The sequence below is a fragment of the Raphanus sativus genome, chromosome 9 (assembly GCF_000801105.2).
Source record: "Raphanus sativus cultivar WK10039 chromosome 9, ASM80110v3, whole genome shotgun sequence".
Taxonomy (NCBI): domain Eukaryota; kingdom Viridiplantae; phylum Streptophyta; class Magnoliopsida; order Brassicales; family Brassicaceae; genus Raphanus; species Raphanus sativus.
Window position 1 is genome coordinate 31,479,098 of NC_079519.1, and position 21,709 is coordinate 31,500,806.

Here is a 21,709-nt window from a genome sequence, read left to right on the forward strand (position 1 = left end):
TTTTTTTTAATAGTACAACATTTGACTCGCTCGCTCTTTTGTTGTTTTATTCCTTATCGATTAAATACATAGACCGTAACTGGTTTTCTTTTTATGGAATATGCTGAATAATAGGAATGAATTTTTGTGGAATAGAAAAAATTCGAATGATAAATGAAGTGGAACAAAAACTAACATTTTTAATGGAATAATGAATTGATTCAGGAAGGTTTTAACTCATGAACAAAAATAATAAATTTTACAAAAGATTTATTTTTTTGTTTCATTCCAAAAATGGAATATGTGGAATTGATTTAAACAACAATTAATTCAATGAAATGATTCATTCCAAACAATTTTATTCCAGAAATTGATATTCCAGTTACAGCCATAACTAACTAATTTCCCACGCAAATGTTTTCATTAAAATAACAGTAAAATAAATAATATAGCATAAAAAGTCAAAGAATCAATTAAAACAAAAAGTATAAATATATTTACTATTTTGATTTTTTTTCATATTTTACTAAATCAAGGCCAACAAAAAGTAAATTCATTAATTTTTCAGTCATAGAAATCAATAAAAAATTTGTTGCAAAATTATGATCAAAGATTAATATATAATAAAAACAGATATTTAAAAAAATAAATAAACCAATTTATAAAATTAAAAATGAATAAAGTACAAAAATAAGCTATAAATCCATAGAAAAATACTAACCAATATATTTAGTTGTATTAAAGAGATGAGAAATTGCACTGGATATACAAACATAACTTGTATATAGTTGTTGTTTGGGCCTCACATATAAAATTATATACCCTTTTATTTAGCCCATACAGGCTTAACGAAAATCATGTTGACAAAAAAAAAAAAACATTTCCCTCTCGCGGGAGTATTTTTGGCTCCAAACACAATTTGTTTTCACAAAAGACCGCCTCCTCCAAGTTCTCTGTGTTATAAACCAAACGGATCTCCAAAAATGAAAATCCTTCAACTGAAATCCACCGTCGAATCTTATACTCACTCGTCTTACCCTTACCCCCCAGGCGATGGAGAGTCAACAGAAGCGCCAGCGAACAACACGCCTCGCCGGAAGGAACTCGAAGCGAAAGCTGTCCCGGGGGGAGACAGACGCGGCGTCGATAGTGATGCAGATCACGCAAGTCGAAGAAGACGAAGAAGCAGATCTCCTCGTCGTCGCGATCCGCCGCCACGTCGAGGTTTTAAACTCCAGATTCTCAGATGATGCAACAGATTCTGATCTCGAAGCTGTTAAGCGAGCTGCTGCTGCTGCTGCTATCTCCTCTCTCGCTAAAATCGGTATAACACATCTGTCCTCGAGACTCCTCCGTGATTATGTTGAATTTTCTCAGTCGTTTGTTAGATTAGATCTGATTGAATCGATGCGGATTTCGAATTTCAATCGATTTTTTAAATTTCTAGATGTGATAATTGGGAATTAGTTTTTAGATTCTGTATCTGTTTGCTTGGTATAGATGAAAACGTGGAGATGATGGTGGAGAATGGAGTTATCCCTGCTTTGGTTAGACATCTAGAATCACCGGCTGCGATCAATTCAAACGTTCCTAAATCGTGCTATCATAAGCTAGAGAAACACTGTGCTGTTTCCCTTGCACTTATTGCTGCTATTCAGGTAACTCCCAATCTTTCAAACTCTGGTGGATGAGAAGTTGTGAAATGTGATATAATATTGTTTTACTAATTTTAGCTTTTTTATCTGTTACATTAGCCTGGTTATCAGCAGCTCATTGTAGATGCTGGTGCCATAGTCCCCACTGTGAAGTTGTTGAAGAGGCGAGGGATTTGTCTTGGGTGCATGGAAGCTAACGCCGTTATTAGGAGAGCAGCTGATATCATCACTAATATTGCTCATGACAATCCAAGGATTAAGACTAATATAAGGTGATACTATTTTTTACTGTCTATTGCTCTTGGTTGTCTTGCCTATTCTTACACCTTTTGGCAAAACTTCCTTTTTTTCAGGGTTGAAGGTGGCATTCCACCACTCGTTGAGCTTTTGAATTTTCCGGATGTTAAAGTACAGAGGGCTGCTGCAGGGGCCTTGCGTACAGTTTCATTTAGGAACGATGAGAACAAGAACCAAGTATGTTTCGATATGATGATGATGCTTTCTTTTGTTTTAAAGCTTATGAGGAGGCATGATTATTAATATTAAAAAGCAACTGTGTATGTAGATTGTGGAGTTGAATGCTTTGCCAACGCTTGTATTGATGCTTCACTCAGAAGATCCTTCCATGCATGGCGAAGCGGTAAGTTCTTACCTTTTGCTTTAGATGGCCTGCAGTTGTTTCGCTGTGTTCCTACTAATATACTATGGATTTTTTTTTTTCAGATTGGGGCGATTGGAAATCTTGTCCACTCATCTCCTGACATCAAGAAAGAGGTTATCCGTGCTGGTGCCTTACAACCAGTGATTCGTTTACTTAGGTATGCTTATTTTTCTACTTCTGCTCAAATAGATATTTCCTTCTGAAATTTTGTAAAATGTTTGGTTCGTTTTGCTATCTGCCACAGCTCCACTTGTTTAGAGACTCAGAGAGAAGCAGCATTACTAATAGGTCAATTTGCTTCGCCTGATTCAGATTGCAAGGTATGAGCTAGTCTCTTGCATCTCATGCTGCAGTAAAAGATGGATGCAAACTAGAGAGAACATATTAAACATAGCTGGCAAAATGATAATGCAGGTACACATTGCCCAGAGAGGTGCCATTACACCATTGATTAAGATGCTTCAGTCATCAGATGAGCAGGTCATGGAAATGTCAGCTTTTGCTCTTGGTCGTTTGGCTCAGGTACTTATGTTTTTTGAATTGGCATGTGAATGTTTTTGTTGCTTCTGGAATCTGGTTCTCTATGGATGATTGTTACACCAGACCTTGTTTGATAAGAACAAAAAGTTACAATTCTAGTTTTGCTTGGTACATATCTTAATACGCCGGTATATTCTCAATGTTTAAAATGTTGCAGGACACACACAATCAAGCTGGCATTGGACAAAGAGGAGGCATCATCTCACTTCTAAATCTTCTTGATGTGAAAACTGGATCTGTGCAACACAACGCTGCTTTTGCTTTGTATGGCCTTGCGGATAACGAGGTAAACTAAGTTCACAATAATAATTTTGAATACAGCTATGTCTTATAGTAACTATACATACCATGAGTACCTAAACAAGTTTTTTTTGTAAACAGGAAAATATAGCAGATTTCATTAAGGCTGGAGGTATTCAAAGGCTTCAAGATGACAACTTCACCGTTCAAGTATGCTTTGTGACTGCTTATATTTGCAAAACCAATCTATAACATTTCCAAATTCTGATTTATATTCTTCTATCTGCAGCCGACTAGGGATTGTGTGGTGAGGACATTGAAGAGGCTAGAGAACAAGATTCACGGACCTGTGAGTACCTATTTCCGTTAGACCTTCTGGTTGTTAGTTACGTATAGCCTTGGTTTTAGTCCTCTAATGCCAAACCCTTCTTTCAGGTACTGAACCAATTATTATATCTGATGAGAAACACTGAGAAGACTATACAATTGCGAATTGCTTTGGCTCTTGCACATCTTTGTGACCCTAAAGATGGAAAATTAATTTTCATTGATAACAATGGTAATAGTCTAATTTTTCAGAATTTATATATGTTTTTGTTGGGTTTACTGTTTCTGATCAATATCCGTATTACTAATGCAGGAGTAGAATTTTTGTTGGAGCTTCTATACTTGTCAGGCATGAAACAGCAGAAATATAGTTCAAGAGCTTTATTTGAATTAGCTAGAAAAGCTACTTCCTTTGCGCCAGAGGACTCAGCTCCTTCCTCACCCACCCAACGAGTAATAAAACTTCATTTCTTTTTTTTCTTTCTCGAAGTATAAAACTACTTGTGATATGTGGATGTGGTCTTGACTTGTTATTGATTGTAATACTGAAGGTGTTTCTGGGCGAGGAGTTTGTGAACAACCCTACTCTGTCAGATGTCACATTCTTAATCGATGGTATAACAAATAAATCTCATCTTTGTTTCTCTTAATTCTACCTGCGGATTCTAATTGAGTGTTTGTTTCCATGGTATATATTAGGGAAAGAATTCTATGCTCACAAGATTTGCTTGGTAGCTTCCTCTGATATATTTCGTGCAATGTTTGATGGCCTTTACAAGGTAAAGCTTTCTGAATTAATGATTTGCGAGTGTCTATTTCATCATATAGATAATATCAATCAACTAACTTGAGAATCATTTTTAGGAACGCAACGCCCAAAACGTGGAGATTCCAAATATAAGTTGGGAAGTGTTTGAGCTTATGATGAGGTAAGGTTCTCTGTAATATCAAACACTTGAAATATTACCATAAAATAAGTTAAGAGAATCTTAAGCATGAAACACACAAAATGTGCAGATTCATATACACAGGAAGAATTAGCATCACAAAACATTTGGCTCAACATCTGCTTGTAGCAGCTGATCAGTATCTTATCGAAGGCCTCAAACGCCTTTGTGAGAACACAATCGCACAGGTAAAAGAAAAAGAAGTTTTCTTATTATTTTTCAAGACAGAGAGAGCGATTTCTTGTCTCTATTTAAAACTAAATGGAATGTTGGTGCAGGACATCTGTGTGGATAACATACCGATAATGTATGACTTAGCTGATACATTTAACGCTTCAGCCTTAAGAAGAGCATGCACTCTCTTCGTTCTTGAGCATTACACTAAGCTCAGCTCTGAAATATTGTATGCCATCAAAATCATTATTACTTTTTTAATGGAAATTTTAGCTTTGGTCCTTTTTATAAACTGAAATCATGTTTATTTTATTCTTTCTGTAACGCAGGTTTCCCATGTTTATCAAGAAAATAATACCTGAAATCAGGAGATACATCACAGATATTCTCACACGGCCAGTCCAAGCTAGCTCAACCGTTGTATAAAACATATATAAGTAGATTCCTTTTTTCGGTTAGATAACCACTGTATTCTTGTTACTACGAATTGCTCAACTCAGTAAATATCAAGAGGCCCTCGAAGTTAGATTTTCTGTACTGGCTCGAAAATTAGACCAACTCAACAAGTGTAGTGTTGCGTTAAATGCGGCCATGTTATGGGCCAAACTTTTTTTTGTTAACCTGGGCCAAACAAACTAAAATGATTTTGAGGTTTTAGAACTAATGGTACAAAATTAATAATCCGTGACACAGAAACGAGAGGGAAAAAGTGAAGAAAATGGCACACGACACAACTAAGGTGAAACACTAGTTTAATCAGATTTTTATTATTAAGCAGTTAGAAACTTAGAATTATTAATTTTGTAAGTATGCACTTTCCCCTTATTCATGATAGCCTCTATCGTTTCTGTAATTATAGAGAAACTAATTTACACATTTGCCAAAAATAAAAGAGAAACTAATATACACAAATTGGATAAAAAGGTATACCAAAAAAAAAACTTGGATAAAAAAGGCACACACGAGCCACAAAAGGCACATGTGTGGAACTGAAACACAACAAAGCCACTTGTTAGTGTTTGGTCAAACACTGTAAATACGAGCAAAACCGAATCCACCCACGAGTTATCTCATCTCACAGCTCTTTCTTCCACTCATTCTTCTAGGGTTAGCTAATCTATCTTCAATTTCTTTATTTTTATTTTTTTAAACAAAAATGGAGTCTAATTCGTTGATCAATTACCCTTCTCGATCAGGTTTTATTCTGTTTTGGCTTAACTAAAAGTGCATGAATTTAGTCTTATATATATGTAAAGTCACCTTCTTTCTTTTTTTCCTATTTTAACAATGGTGGCAGATTTGTGTTTGGAAGAAGATGCCAAAGCAGAGTTTATCTGTCCCTTCTGTGCAGATGAGTTCGATATGGTTGGCCTTTGTTGCCACATTGATGAAGACCATCCTGTTGAGGCCAAGAACGGGGTAAATCATCTTCACACTTATGTTGATTAGGGTTTGTGTCTGAAACTTTCCTGAAATAGAAAGTTTACCTTTTTAACGCTTTACCTAGCTTAATTAAGTGAGCATTGAGCTCCGTTATTATCACCCACCATTAGTAACTTAGGTTCCCCTCTTATGTGTTATCTTTGATGTAAGAACAGAGTGCTCAAATGGTTTTTGTAATTGTCTTCTGACTTAGGTTTGTCCTGTCTGCTCAAAGAAGGTGGGCTTGGACATCGTTGGCCACATAACAACACAACACGCCAACGTTTTCAAGATATCCTTTTTTGTGTTTTGTTTTGTTCTTCTTCTTTTTCGTACCATCACTGCTAGAGTCGTTTTGGTTGGTACTCCTTGATGTGTTGAGAGTTAACGTGCAACAGCGAAGGAGAAGGTTGCGTAGAGGTGGTGGATACAGCTCAAACTATCTTACACTTAGAAAAGAGCTTAGGGAAGGAAACATACAGTCTCATGGAGTTGGAGGATCTTCCACTTTCATTCCCTCATCCAATATAGATTCTTCTGATCCTTTGCTCTCATCTTTTATGTTTCGTCCTCCTCCTCCTCCTCCGGCTAATAAACTTGTCACAGAAGGAGACTCTGTCTCGCCTAAGGACACCCCTCAAAGGTTATCACTTTCAAATGAAGAAGATCAAGACAAGGCAAGAAAGAGTGAGTTTGTGCGGGACTTGGTGTGGTCAACCATGCATGCTTGAAGACAAGCTCTAATCTCTCTCACTGGTAATGGTGAAACAAGAGACTGGTCTTTATGTGTGTTAGCAAAGCCTCTTAGCTAATGAGTGTATGTATGTTGTAATCGAATGTAGTTGAGGAACCTTAATGTGCATATTCAAGTAATTAGACGTGTACTTTTTTCCTAATCAAGACTAAAAAAAAAACTAGTTAAAGATTTGATAATATAAGCCAAGCTGTGCATTCAGTTCAGCAATCAAATTGTATCACTATCACAAAAAGAGGTTACAAGACCAATCTTTGAACTTATCTACCAAATGCAAAAAAGGCTAAAAACGTCTTTGACTTCTCTCTATTTGAAGAAGAGAGTGGTCTCTTTTAGAGAGGAATGGAATGGAGTCAAGCAGGGCCTCCGTAATCTTCTTCTCAATTTCTTAAGGCTCGATGCATAATGAACCCTGCTCGTGCACCAGCTTCTCCCTCGCTTTCTTCTCATCTTTCCTTTTCTGTCCCTCTCATTCTCCAATATTCCAGCTTTTCCGCTCTCCATTTTTTAAACACAAAACCTTTCGCTCTATCACTCAAATCACTTTCTTAAAATCGTTTTACAACATACAAGAAAAAAAAAACACGCTAGACCATACTGCTGCCAGTCTGTATCAGAGCACAGTGACAAAAGCCTCAACAGTACAATCATTAAGATGGGGCAGGATCATGTTGGTAGTAACAACATGCCATTACTTGAATCCCTGGGCAATCTGGTACACGGAATGCGGTATGTATAGCTAGCTAATAGAGCAAGTTATTCATCTCCTTGTTGATCTAAGCTCGTGGACATTGTAGGGTGGAAAAGATGCTGCACATCCAAGATACCTTGGCACTAAGCTTTCTCCGGAAGCAAGGATACTGTTTCCCGAGGAGGACGATGATTATGCATTCACTGTCAGCTTAAACGATGAAGGAGGAAAGAAAGCAGAGCCCAGGCGGTAATTTTTTTTTTTCTTGTTTATTAAACTAGTTATAATGTTGTTTTCTTTTTTTTTTTTACAGAAACTTATGCTGGAGAAGCTGAATGCAGAGTTTGATAGGCTCGAATGCAGAGTCGCTTTGGTGACAGATGTTTATGAATGGAGAATTCAGATTTGACAGAGAGAGAGAGGAGGAGTTATGCCGAGCTTTATGAGGAGGTGAAAGAAAAATATCAAACAATCGGGAGAGAATTGGAAGATCATAGCTTCCTATTGGATCTTCCATTTTCAACCTGCCATCAAGAAACTCTTCGGGCCTTACAAGAAGCTAGGGAAAAAAAAGGTAAAACAAAAAAAAAATGTAAAAGTTAAAACCTCAACTCCTGAAGGTGTCTGGAAAAGAGAACTCCAAAAGCTCAGAGAAGTAACCGAGAATCGTAGTTCAGCTTCACAACCTTTGGAGGGGCAAAATGTAAGAGAACCAGAGGGGAGTTTGATGAGTTCTAAAGGGAAGAGGACGAGATCGCCGGGAAGTACCAGCGGCGAGAAAGATAGGAAAAGATAAGATGGATATCCCCAAAGGAATAAAATAAAGAGATTGTTTCACCTTTGAATGTTTCTGCTTAACAACTTTTTCTAAGTTTTATCAAAAACAGTGTGTATTGAACAACTCTCAAGAACGACAAGAGAGAGAGAGAGGAGATTCTTTTTTTTTTTTGTTCAAAGAGAGAGGAGATTCTTATTGGGAATTCGGCCAAACAAAACCTCAACTTTACACGAATTGCCAAAACAAACATGAACTTTTGGATTGACCAAAAAAACACTAAACTTTCATTGACTTTCTAATTAACAATGTTTTCGTTGACTTGCCAATTTAGCACGCCGTCAGTTAACTTAAACGCCGTCAGTTAACTTAACATACATCGTTTATTGTTGTCGTTAAAGTAAAACGACGTCGTTTCAAATGAGATGAAAAATAAAAACAAGTAGTCTCCTGGATTCGAACTCAGGTTGGGTAGGACATATGACAAGGTGTTTTACCACTGGGCTAGTGGCACTTTCAATGTATTTAATAACATATTTAATTTTATTTGGTACTCATTCAATATAATTTTTTTTTCTAAAAACCTAAAAATATCTTTAAAATTTTAAAATTGAAAAAGGAATATTTTTATAAAATTAATTTTGAAATTAAAATGAGAAAATAATTTGTTTTCTTAAAAAAATTAAAATTAAAAAATTCAATATCCAGCTTAAAAAATCAAAATTTATTTTTTTTATAAAATAAATTTTTTTTTCTTAAATTTCGATTTTTAAGCTAGATATTGAATTTTAAAGATTTTTATTTTTTAAGAATTTTTTTCATTTTAATTTCAAAATTAATTTTATAAAAATATTTCTTTTTCAAATTTTTGAAATTTTAAAGATATTTTTAAGTTTTTAGAAAAAAATTTTATATTCAAAGAGTACCAAATAACATTAAATATGTTAGTAAGTACATTGAAAGTTCCACTAGCCCAGTGGTAAAATACCTTGTCATATGTCCTGTCCAACATGTGTTCAAATCCAGGGGGCTACTTGTTTTTATTTTTCAAATCATATAAAACGACGTCGTTTCATCTCATTTGAAACGACGTCGTTTTACTTTAACGCCAACAATAAACGACGTATGTTAAGTTAACTGACAGCGTGCTAAATTGTCAAGTCAACGAAAACATTGTTAATTAATTAGAAAGTCAATAAAAGTTTAGTGTTTTTTTTGGCCAGCCCAAAAATTCATGTTTGTTTTGGCAATTCGTGCAAAGTTGAGGTTTTGTTTGGCCGAATTCCCGATTCTTATTCTAGTTCTTTTGGTATAGAAACACTTTTATATATATATATATATATATATATATATATATATATATATATAGGCATACAAAAAAAAGGAGCGACTAAAGAATACAATTGACAAAAACACGTATCAATCTTTTAACAACAATATCAAATCTGTGTCTTAACCCAAATTTTTTGTCAAGTCTGGTGAAACTGTGTCCTAATCCAAATCATGTGAGGGTACATCAATGATATATCCATTCATTGAATCAAAGCCTGTGCTTCTTCAAAGAAGCTGTTTATTAATATTTTAAGTTTTGGACACAAAATAAGCTTTGAGAAAGTAGATTCGAATAAATAAGCTTAACAAAAGTACATTTGACCACAGAGTCCAATAACGCACGCGCGCGAAAAGAAGAGGCGCGTGTATCTTGATCAGAGAGTAGTAGAAAGAACCTTGTCAACCCGATGACATGTGCGGGTTTTAAGCAGTTGATCGAACCACTCAAACTTTCCCCCAAATCTCACTAGTGTTGCCCCTCCTCCGCCTTTCAAGCGAAATCTCTGCACACCAAACCTCCATCTGATAAATCTCCTCATAATAATAGCTAGGGCAAGCACTAACATGACCCCAAAAAACAACCATGTTTCCACCGTAATCACCCAATCTAATAAACCTTTCCTCCTCTATAACGACGACTAGTTGCTGTGATCTTAGGTAGTCCTGCCAAACCCTGTAAATCTCTCCAACTTCTTCTCTCGGTATCATACCATTTGAACACCTGGAAAGAGTTATCATTCAAACGGTAATCGTGACCTGCTACGTATATCTTGTGATCAACGACGCTGGCGGAAAACGAATGGAGTTCAACCCGCAAAGCTGGAGCCTCCTGGACCCACGTATGAGACATGCAATCAAGTATCGAGAATCTAGGGAAGGCGTTAAGGGATCGGGGCGTGGCGATGCTGTAGATATTAGAGCCAACTGCCTCCAGACTAGTAAAGCGCGCAGGAGGAGATTCCGGAGAACTGGTAACAGGGACGGCTCTAGCCAAAGCGTACCAACTTCTTCTGGAAACAGGTGGCGTCGGCGACGGCTCCCTCTTCCTCTTCCTCCTTTTCTCCCTGGACGACATTGACGCCAAATCTCGCTTTAGGATTGAGTTTTTTTTTCTTTCCTCTTGTCTGTGTTCCGACAACGACAACAACTCGTTAGGTTAAAACATAGTTGGACGTTATGGGCTGTTTCTTTTAAAAGTAAACGGTTTAATGGGCCCTACGGTTTAATGGGCCCTTACAAAATTACAACTTGCAAGACTGCTGATATAATGTTTTCCTTCTCGTGGGTTATTTGGATTCTCTCTCGTACATGGTTAGGTCATGTTCTTTTCTTGTAAGCATTTGAATGCAAAACTTAATAATTAATAAACGTCATTGAAGCACACGCTTGTTTTGACCGACTTGTGGTCTTTTACATTCGTGAAAACATTAATTTATTGGATTGTGACAGCATACAGTATGTCAATTGTATGAATCATGCACACACCGTTACGAAGATCACACTCTGCGAGCTTCTATGCTAGGGTTGAAGCATATGTATTTAGCCAATTCTGCCAATTTTTCATTGTTTTGTTTTGAGTCAGACAAAACTCATCTTAACCTCTATTCATATTCATATGCATCTACGGGTAGAACTGTAGAAGGAATAACTTCTGCACCATTTCACATTTTTAACAAGTAAAATATAATTTGAAGATCGCACATTTTATTTTGTTTAAACCTTCAAATTATCAAAACCTATGTCACGGTGACCAGGATCGTAGGAGCAGCACTTAAGTAATTGTTTACATTACAACAAACAAAACATGATGTGTCAGTGACACCCAAGTAGATTGTCCGCTAATACATTTACACCCATCTCCTTTTGTGTTTTGTCCACTACACCCAAGTAGATTGTTCGCTAATACATTTACATTTACCTTTTCTTCTCTTCTTTTTCGGTAAAAATATTTACACTTAATCAAAGTTATCATTGCATCTTAATTAATTAACGTTCTCAACTTCTCATCTAATATTTGAAGAAGTGCCTTTAGTCTAGTTTTAAACATTGGTTTTTTTTTTTTCAATTTGTTCTTCTATCACACAATTTTATATATCTTCATGATGATATTCAACTTATATTATCTTAAGTCGTCTTAAAAAATATGGGAATGTGATATTTATGTGTGTTTACCGCTCCAACAGACTAACTGTATTAATTTCGCTTTGATCAGACAGACGGACCCCGTTTATTTCCCCTACCAACTTGTACATGAACTTTAGTTTGGATTTAACTAAAACAAAATGATAATAGTATATTTCCATTTAAAGATTCTGCAAGTCGAATAAGAACTTAAAGCTTTAGTTGTTGTGAAAGATTATTAAGGTGAAGAACAGAATCGAGAAGCCACAAGGACACTATATGATGCCTACTTTGGTATGGGTACACATGCACATGCTTGCACATGTGTTCCGGCCAATTAGTTCTTGTTTTCCATGTGGTTCGGTAACTCTATATACACTCACGTACCTAATATACATTCACGTCATGGTCATTGCCAATCGCATTCATTAAAATCCTCATCATGCAATCCATGATCCATCCACCCACTACACAATAATGCAAAATCTTCAGCAATTTTTGTTTCCGAAAAGTTTATATTCTCTCCTTTTCCAATAAAGACACATAAATGTATATAGAATGATTACGTGGAAGGAAGTCAAAGAAGCTTACGCTTCATGTCACCGAAATATTATCTAAAAAAGAGTTAAACCCGAGCCACTAATGAAACCAAGCCTAACCCCCGGATGGAAGGTGCAACCCACGGATAGATCATCTCTCGGATATTCAAATGAGTCATAAGCAATGGACTCATATCCATGTGGCCACTTAAAGGTGTTTGCAGCTGCGGGGATTCGAACCCGGAAGTATTGGGAATCTCACCCTCAACCCGAAATATTATCTATTTTAAGGGTTTTATATGGACATAAAGTTCTCAGTACGCATAGTGGCTTGGATGATGTTGTAAGGGTTACATGTTTGTAGGCATATAGTTACTGAAGCGGATCTGTCTAAGTATATTTTTAGGCAAAAAATGGCATAAAACTTTCAAAGTGGCATACACTCTAAACTATGAAATTATCTAACTAGCATAGTAAACTTTCAAGTTGGTTTTTGTATCAAAAAAACTTTCAATTTGACTTATTTGTCCACCAAGTAGAAATGTGACAGACATGTTGACTTTTAAATAAAGTGACGTGTCAATTTTTCTTCAAAAACTATTTTAATTATTTATTTAATTAATAAAAGTAATAAATAAGAGATAAAATAGAAAACATAAATAAAACTTAGAAAAACATAGAAAATTTCAAAAAATCTATTTTTCCATTTTATATACAAGTTTAGCAAAAATATTAACAATTTTTAGTTTTATTTTTTAAAATCATATAAAACAGTAAAAATTCAAAAAAAAATAATTTGAACATATCACCACCCGATGATCACCACTAACAATAACATTTTTTTCATATCACGATTAAGAATAACATTTTTGTTACATCTCAAGATCGAGTCATAACCATTATCATCCATATGTTAGAAACTGCCATTTTAAAAAATCATATAAAATAAGAATTTTTATTTTTATATTCTAAAATTTTGTTTAAAAGCTCTAAAATTTTCTTTTAAAAGAATAATTTTAAAGATACGACCATTTATAGTAACACTTTTCTTCATATAACCATTAAAGTAACATTTGATAATTTTTAAATCGTTTAATTTTGACATGTTCTAAATGGTGATATGTTGATATGTTTAAAACAGTGACAAATTCTGACATTTTCTAACACCATCTCATTGGTGTTAAGACGAAAAAAATTATTCTTGATCGTGATATGACGAAAAGTGTTATTGTTAATGTAGATATCCTCAAAATTATATATTTTTTGGAAAAAATCAGAGCTTCATGTAATTTAAAAAAAAAAAAAAAATTCTTTGCAAAAATTGAATCTTTAAAAAATATGAAAACATTCTTTTTTTTTAAGAATTTTTTTCTGTAGTTTTTCTAATTTTTATTTATGTTTCCTATTTTATTTCTTATTAATTGCTATTATTAATTAAATAAATATAAAATTAAAAAACTGACATTTCACCTTATTTACAGGTTAACATATCACAGTTTCAATTTTATAAATACGTAAGTGAGATTGAAAGGTTTTTATGTTACAAAAGCTAATTTAAAAAGTTTAATAAAAAACTTTATGATTTGAAATGTTAGTGAATGCCAATACAAAAAAAATTATGTGATTTTTCTTTAAAAACTAATTGAGAAATTGCATGATGCGGAAGCTCTAGAGAAATATTGTACATTAATAGTACAACACACTTTGTTGTAAGTTTGTCTGCAAACATCTCTTTTTACAACACACAAACTCCACGTTTGAAAATAACTATCTATCACATTAAATTAAAAACTTTTGATTCTTCCTTGATATTTAGATGACCGAGCTCTCTGATTTGGAGGAGTAGAAATAAAAACTTACAGAAAATTACTAAATGTGTAGAAAGAAAGCAATGATATGATCAACAAAAATAGAGAACTTCAGAACATAAAAACCATTATCGGTTTGGAGGAGGGGAAGAGCTACACTACAACCGATTCACTGAGATATAAACATGTCATGATCATGACGGATCAAGATGAGGATGGTGACCATATCAAGGGGCTTTTGATCAATTTCCTTCACCATAACTGGCCTCAGTTGTTAAAGTTCAATCCCCCTTTCCTAATTGAATTTAGGACACCTTTTGTTAAGGTAATTGAACTTTTTCTTATATTATTGTGTAGTGTGATTGACATAGTAGACAAACAAGTGTTAACAACTGCCCTCCCTAATTATTTTTACTTGGATTAAGCTCATGCATAGAGGTGGAGTTGGAGCCAAGTCATTTTACTCGATGTTTGAATATGATGAATGGAAAAACCAAACTTCTAATCAAAATTTCAATTCAATTTGTGATTGTTTTCTCCTTCTTACATATCTTTGAAACTTTCATTTGAAGGTACTCCAACGTGTAAATTCTCATCTAACAATCTCATTTAACAGGTGAGCACAAGATTCATTTTAAAGAGAAACACAATTGATAATCTAATAAACCAGTTTCATTATTAGTTCATTCCCAATTGATAAAGTACATTTATTCAGATGTAGTTTTTAAAGAAGAAATATTTTCTATAATTAACAACAATACGATAAGCTATCAGAAAACCTAAACTAATCTTCGCATACATCCTCTGAACTATATAGTTGCTTATTTCTCTTTAAGCCCATTTTATTTGAAGCGTCAAACTGAGAAGTAGCAAACTTCTGAGTTCGCTGCACAAATATCATGATTTAAAACACCTAATAAACTATAAATCTCTGGGAAATAACATTGAATGAGTGGTAAAATAACTTTGTCTAATAAAGACACTCGTGTGTCTATACATGTATCATGTAGATGTGTTTTAATATATATGTGGAAAGTTTTAGAAACAAAAAGAAATCAATGAAACAGAAATAGAGATAGATAGTATGAACAACAACTGAATATTCTGTTAGTGTAGACCTTCATCCCATTTGACAATAACTTGATCAACATCAGCTAAGATGACGTTTTTGCCCACCAAATCATGAGCCTTCAAGGACTCGTTGTTCCAATCTGTCTTATAGACAACGGTCAAAATGGAGAATGCACAAACAACCTGGGCCGCAAGTAACCCATAGCATAGGCCCATGAAGTCTAAGCCCCACATAAAGGCTAAAACAACAGCCATTGGTGCTCCAACAACATAAAAGGCATAGAAGTTAATCTTGGCTCCTACACGTGGCCTCGCACTACCACGTAGGATACCACAGCTTGTGGTCTGAGGACAGTTGGCAAGCTCACAAGCTCCTATCACCGGAAGAACCGCCGCCGTCAGCTCGAGGACAGCTCCGTCCGCCGTGAAAACTCTCCCCCAAGCCTTTCTCCCCATGGTAGTCCCCACAAGCCCGAACACTGAAACGGCTACGGCGGCTCCGATGGCTACAGCCGCCGCCGTTTTTGCCTTCTCCGGCCGTCCTGCTCCCAACTCGTTGCTCACCCTCGTGGAAACTGCGGCGGAGAGCGCCGTCGGGATTGTATACATCAGCGACGTTGTCTGGATCACGATGGCAGCCGCTGCTAGCGCCACCTTTGGCTCCGGGAGATATCCGGCGAGGACCGTCATGAACTCGTACCACCACCACTCCAAACAAACCGCTATACAGCTCGGGACCGCGAGTTTGACCAGCGTTGACCACACCTCATCATTACCAAAGTCACTAGAACCAGACATGAGGACCAACGGCGTATTAAGACTGGCTTTGTCGTTGTTATGTTCTTCCAAGTATATGTAGCAAAGGAGAAGCGACAAGGAGATGAAGTTGGTGAGAAAAGATGATACCGCGACTCCAGCGACGCCGAGAGAGATGTAAAACGTGAAGAAAGCTGTGATGGCGAGATGTAGGAGGACGGAGACTAACGTGCACCACATTAAAGGCCACGTGTTGCCTTTACAACGTAGGTAGATACGTAAAGGATATAGGAAGCTATTAGCTATAAGATCAGGCAAAGAGGAGGAGCAATAGAGAGAAGCCACTCGTGTGATGTCTTGTTGTTGGCGGAGCATTAGCATTAGAGGTTGGAGGTTCAACCAGAGGAGAGAGATGGGAAGAGAAGCTAAGAGGAGGAGAAAGATGGTTCGCTTGAGGGTCAAGGAAGCGAGTAAAGGGTTTTTAGAGCCGATGGCTTGACCACAAAGTGGTTCCATACCGGTTGCTAAACCGGAGAGAACAGAGTAACCGGTTATGTTGGTGAATCCAACGGCTAAGGCTCCTCCGGCGAGCTCGAGGCTACCTAGTCGGCCCATGCACACGACCGATGTCATGTTCTTTAGGTAGTTTAGTATGCTCATGGCAGCTGCCGGGAAACTTATGTCCCAAATTTTCTTCATCTCCTCCACAACCTTTTTAAATAATAAATTTGAAATAATATAATTAAATTATATGAGAGATATCTGAAAGACTGACAAAGAAGTATACCGAGAATAATATTTTAGATAAAATAAAATACCTCAGGCATTGTCTGCTTGTACTTGTGTTGGAGATTTATGAGACGTGAATCTTCTTCGGCCACCATTGTTAGAGTTTGTTTTGATTGAATTGAGAGGTTTTAAAATATGAAAAGAAGAAGACCTTTTATAGAGTTTTTCTTTAGTAACTTGGTTGAGTTGATTCCTAGTTTGGCATGGTGGGGCTTTCGTAAATATTTATTTCATTATTTGTTTTCCATTTTCTTTGTGTGGAGTGTGGACATTGTAAGAATTTTAATCAGTACAAGTATAATAGATATAGATACAGACTTAAGTTATATTTTGAGGAAAATATATACAAACGGAATTAAATAAAATCACCCATTTTAATGAGATTTTCTTGAACACTGATGTATATCCGAATCTGATTTTTTTCGCACAGAAGTGTCTCATAAACAAACGAAAGATAGGTACATAGCAACTTAAAACAACAGAGAATAACTAGAACAAAAACTCAAATTAAATCAAATTTCTTCACAACATGCTGATCAACTTAATACGAAGTTCGATTATATGATCCTCTCTTTATCTAATCTTCAAATCTTCTACAAGTATCCTCATAATTAGAAATATCCCATATATATATATATATACTAGTGGTTTTCCGGTGCTACGCGCCGGGTCTGTATGTTTTATTCTTACATGAATTTATAATTTATTATATAATTTTAGTAAAGAAAATATGTTAAAAATATGAAAATGAAAATATGTTAAAAGAAAATGATATTTTCTAATATTTTTGATAGTTGGTAACGAACGTAGTATCTAACTTTGTTTTAGTTCAAAGAGAAATAACATAAGTGGCTGTTACTAATTGATTTAATAAAAATAGAAAAAAAGCTGATAGTCGTAACAAAGTTAATTTAGTTAGAAATAAAGCAAAGTTGACATTTTATTTAGAGAACATACTTATATTATTAATTATTAGAGTACTTATGAACTATTAAACTTGTACTAATATATGTAGTTCAAAGAATAGAAAGATAGAATAAGTTTCATATTTTATAAATTTTATAAAAAAAGTAAGGGTGAAGTATCAATTTTTGGTAAACTAATTGATGAGTATTAATATATACTTTTCAGATTACCACGTTTATTTTTTAAATATGGAGGTGCGAGTTGTATGTGTTATTTTAGTTTGAAGGCCTCTAAAAATATGTATTTTAAAATAAGAAATATAAATTTATTTTTATATTAATTTTGTTATAATGGAAGATTATATCCGTCTGTTAACGAAATTCTTATTTGTCTACCTTTATTTGCAAATATCAACGAATCTTGATAAATTTAAATATATTTTTTTAGCTAAAAAATATAAATGTTTGGTAAACTCCTCTATTTAATGGACAAATTCTATTTTAACCGGAGTGGAACATTTCACCAAATCTTCTTACCTTTCCATCAAGCAAACAACATATCAACCCCAACAGCTTGCCTCTTTCTTAACATTTCAGGCTTGCCAAAATTGTTGTATCCTAGTCTTAACAACATCTCTATACCGGCTTGTCTTTAACTCTGAACAATGAAACTGAGACTTCGACATGATCTGAAATGGAAAAACTAAAGGGATTTCCACCCGAGCTCTCACACCGTCTATACATAGGTAATGAAGCTAAGGAAGCATGAATTAAATAAGTATTCAATATAAGAGAGTGGGATGAGTGGGATGAGTGGAATTTCTGGATTCATGAACGGGTACGTCGATTGTGTTAAAGAAAGAGAATCGTAGAAGTCCTATTCTCCATCGTCAACATCAAATTCTAAGAAACTCTGTGAAGCAATGTTTTGAAATTTGATTCGGATACTAAACCAGACGATTTATCGGGTCGTTGGGTCAAATGATCAACCGCTGGTTAATATGAATTAAATTTATTATATAATAATATATTAGCAATGAAAATAAATATATAAAAACTAAATTTAATATTTTAAAATGTTTTTTAAACATCAAAATAATAGTTTTATAAAATACTACAATTCCATCAAATATTTTTTCTTTGGTTCTTAAATTTTGGATTTTTTACATAACCTAATTCCGATTAATATGAATTAAATTTTGCTGTAAAAAAAAATCAGATTTACATTTGGTCACCAAATCTACCGGTTCATCCGCGGATCCGGATCGGATTCAAAACACTGTTATAAACTCGTGGACATTTATGAAAGAAAGTTTAAAATTCAATGTCTTTCACAATTAACACCAATTAAAACCCATAAATATAAGTTGAGAAAATATTTTAATAGTTAAAAAGAGAATGCCACATGGCATTTTTCCCCCCAAGGAGATAAAAAAGCCTACTTTATATATAAAGATACACTAATCTTTAGAATATTCAACAATATTATGAATTAATCAAGAAGATGGTATCATCAAATAACGTAAACGTCTCTTTGGTTTGAATCTGCAGACGAGAGTAACCTAGCATCACTTTGTTTTATTAACCGAGTATGCATTCTTATAGAAAAGAACAGAGAAATGCATTTTGTTTGATTCGTGATGAAAAGTAAACTATTTTAGAAGAGGAAATCATTTTTTATGGTTTTCTTTTGAAACTAGACATAGTCTTGAGATTTGAAATTTAATATTTATGGTTGCATATAACTAACACCGACGTTTGATTTCCATATTCATTGGTAAAGATATTTGTGGAACTCAAACTAAAGATATAAGTAGAAATTGATATGATTTGTCCATCAGTCTAGAAAATGAAACTAGTTTTAATTAGGTATAGTGCAATGTGTTGTCTCCCTCTCACTGTAGTTATCAACCTAGATCGACTTGAAAATTATGTATACCTTCCCTTTCTCTTTTTTCTTTGCCCTTTTCTTCTTATTCCCACTCCAGTCTTTATAAGTTAGAATTAATGACATTTTACATCATGTCTCTGCTTACGTGGAAAATAATCATCATGACAATTAATAATTTGTTATATATATTATTATTATTATTTGTCAACAATTTGAAATATATAGCCCCCATTTGTGAGGTTTTCATAAGATATAAGAGAATTTTGTTGACCAAATTTTCAAAAAAAGAAATACTGAGTTTGTGATATATTTGGCCCTTATTTTTATTACCTATGATATTATTCAGTAATAAATTTCAGTGGAATCTAGAATACTGTTAGTGGTTTTATTCTTGACAGTTTAATTTACTTTATCTTTTTAAATTTTAAGCCTTTTTACAGGGTAATAAAAGAAATTAAGAATAGCTTTGTAAATTCGGATCTTTTTCATTTTAATGATATTAATCATTTAGCAAAATAAATAAAATACATATCATTTCTTAAAATTATTTACCAAGTTGTTAAATCAATTTATATCATCTAAAACATTAAGATTGTGAAACTTTGAAGAGGTAATACAAATATCCAGTTTTCTATTTTTCTTATTCAAAATTATATACAAATATGCTACGTCTAAGAGCATTTCCAACCCATTGTTATTTTTATTTCTATAATAACATTTAGAGGTCAAATTACTCCAACTCATCTCTATTTCTTTCTCTATAATAGAGATTTATATTTTTTCTTTTTATTCAGTCAGATTTGCATATCATTTCCATGAATTTGAAAGTCCTATTTCCAGTATATACCGATAAAACGCTATTTGGCACTTGGACGACAATTTATCAAAGAGAAAAGGGACACTATTTGGCCGATGTAATGAATACACTTCTCTTTAACCAAAAAAAGAACACACTTCAACACCGATATTCACTGTAACAAAAAACAAACATCGGTTTTCAGTTTTCACACACATGCATCATGTATGCCTTTAGACGATACATACACATGTATAGGTATTGTACTTATGTGCGTGTGTTGTAAATAATTTTCAAACAAAAAAATATGTGTAAATAACGACTGGATCATAAATACGAGCACAAGAAAGTTGTGTAAATCGTGGGAAAACTAAATGAAAGAAAAAACAAACACAAGTAGTGAAGAATAAGTACATATAGCTAGAGACAGAGTCGTGATGTTCCCAGTACAAAGTAAACATATCAACTATCCTTTCCTCGCTGATATACACTTCTTCTCTTCTTTTGCTTTTCCCGCACGTGCCTATTCCTCTTACTTCCATCTCCACCGTTGGTCTCGGTGTCTATCAATCTACACGTAACACATGCATAGACATATGCCTAACCTAGATGTGTTTATGCATCGTTGAGTTTGTGATATAAGCTTTGTCCACTCCTTCATGATCTCCAGTAGGAAGCCATCCGTTGCTTCCTTGCTCATATATATTACCAATCGCTTCAGTTACAAAAAAACAAAATATTACCAATCGCTTTCCACTGTTCCACTTTAATTGTTGGATCACGTAGCTCATGTTCACTATTAATTCTAATTCTGTTTTCTGTAATATGATTACTGATAATTAATTGAATAAATTACGTATTCTAAATTATAGAATTCTATAAAAGTGTTCTATTCAAGACTATTATGAGTTTAATGAAAATGTATTATCAATGATATAATATATTTTTTATAGACCTTATCGGATGTCAATTATGAGAGGAACGCATTAATTGATATATAATAGAATGGTTACCACGCTGATTAACCCGAGTCGAGTATTTTTCTTTATTAATGTTAGGAGCTAGTTTGTGTATATTGTTAAACTACCATATAAATTGTTTGGTACGAAATCCGATCTCAATCTGGCGAAATAATATCACCTTTGTTTCCAACTGGTATTGAACTTAGAATATACAGATTCACGCTGTATCCCAAGTTAGTCTTCACCACTAAAATACCACTCATATATATGCCGTGCCGAAATATCACATGGAAAGTATTTATCAAATTTAGTTACAGAAATGTGTTACGATCATTACGTCAATGGTAGATACATTCTCCTCTTTGTCATAGTATATATTAAAAACATAATACTAATATGAACACTGATGGCGTCCTATGGGGGGGTCGGATTTGTGTTTCAGGCATACATTTTGAATTTTGGAGAGTATGAAACTTTGACTCACTCAGTGTGTTCAATAATGAATAACATTTGTGTACATATTAAGATGGTTGTTATTATCTCATTTTAATATAATGCATAAGTGTATCTGTTA

The 21,709-nt window shown here is 34.3% G+C and overlaps 4 protein-coding genes and 1 long non-coding RNA gene across 5 annotated transcripts; 2 read left to right on the top strand and 3 right to left on the bottom strand.

Moving 5' to 3' along the window:
* Positions 1 to 952: 952 nt before the first annotated feature.
* Positions 953 to 5,056, top strand: LOC108826451 (ARMADILLO BTB ARABIDOPSIS PROTEIN 1). The gene is made up of 19 exons (XM_018599834.2): positions 953 to 1,303; positions 1,480 to 1,637; positions 1,734 to 1,906; positions 1,988 to 2,108; positions 2,200 to 2,274; positions 2,358 to 2,452; positions 2,540 to 2,615; positions 2,710 to 2,817; positions 2,993 to 3,121; positions 3,217 to 3,285; positions 3,365 to 3,424; positions 3,511 to 3,634; positions 3,716 to 3,855; positions 3,954 to 4,017; positions 4,102 to 4,181; positions 4,267 to 4,331; positions 4,420 to 4,537; positions 4,628 to 4,752; positions 4,853 to 5,056. Exons 1-19 carry the CDS (start codon positions 1,033 to 1,035, stop codon positions 4,947 to 4,949), a joined length of 2,148 nt encoding a protein of 715 aa, XP_018455336.1. The 5' UTR covers positions 953 to 1,032; the 3' UTR covers positions 4,950 to 5,056.
* Positions 5,057 to 5,562: 506 nt separating this feature from the next.
* On the top strand, positions 5,563 to 6,801 carry LOC108825720 (protein DEHYDRATION-INDUCED 19 homolog 7-like). Its single transcript, XM_018599067.2, is given in 5 exon segments — positions 5,563 to 5,719; positions 5,821 to 5,942; positions 6,160 to 6,297; positions 6,299 to 6,664; positions 6,666 to 6,801. Coding segments are annotated over 5 exon segments (690 nt in total). The 5' UTR covers positions 5,563 to 5,679; the 3' UTR covers positions 6,690 to 6,801.
* Positions 6,802 to 7,228: 427 nt separating this feature from the next.
* Positions 7,229 to 8,379, bottom strand: LOC130500261 (uncharacterized). Its single transcript, XR_008938875.1, has 2 exons — positions 7,997 to 8,379; positions 7,229 to 7,914 (listed from the first exon to the last, which is right to left on the bottom strand). It is a non-coding gene; the product is annotated as an uncharacterized LOC130500261 (long non-coding RNA).
* A 1,321-nt stretch (positions 8,380 to 9,700) lies between these two features.
* On the bottom strand, positions 9,701 to 10,848 carry LOC108827093 (F-box/kelch-repeat protein At5g51250). Its single transcript, XM_018600442.2, is given in 3 exon segments — positions 9,701 to 9,943; positions 9,945 to 10,115; positions 10,117 to 10,848. Coding segments are annotated over 3 exon segments (699 nt in total). The 5' UTR covers positions 10,573 to 10,848; the 3' UTR covers positions 9,701 to 9,871.
* A 4,105-nt stretch (positions 10,849 to 14,953) lies between these two features.
* On the bottom strand, positions 14,954 to 16,743 carry LOC108826184 (protein DETOXIFICATION 55-like). The gene is made up of 2 exons (XM_018599568.2): positions 16,611 to 16,743; positions 14,954 to 16,503 (listed from the first exon to the last, which is right to left on the bottom strand). Exons 1-2 carry the CDS (start codon positions 16,674 to 16,676, stop codon positions 15,073 to 15,075), a joined length of 1,497 nt encoding a protein of 498 aa, XP_018455070.1. The 5' UTR covers positions 16,677 to 16,743; the 3' UTR covers positions 14,954 to 15,072.
* Positions 16,744 to 21,709: the final 4,966 nt, after the last annotated feature.

Excerpts from the sequence above, each read along its gene's own strand:
- LOC108826184 (XM_018599568.2), bottom strand. The coding sequence starts at position 16,676 with ATGGTGGCCGAAGAAGATTCACGTCTCATAAATCTCCAACACAAGTAC. Across the intron at positions 16,504-16,610 it reads ACAAGCAGACAATGCCTGAG|GTTGTGGAGGAGATGAAGAA; the intron begins GTATTTTATTTT and ends TTATTTAAAAAG.
- LOC108826451 (XM_018599834.2), top strand. The coding sequence starts at position 1,033 with ATGGAGAGTCAACAGAAGCGCCAGCGAACAACACGCCTCGCCGGAAGG. Across the intron at positions 1,304-1,479 it reads CTCCTCTCTCGCTAAAATCG|ATGAAAACGTGGAGATGATG; the intron begins GTATAACACATC and ends TGCTTGGTATAG. Across the intron at positions 2,275-2,357 it reads CTTCCATGCATGGCGAAGCG|ATTGGGGCGATTGGAAATCT; the intron begins GTAAGTTCTTAC and ends TTTTTTTTTCAG.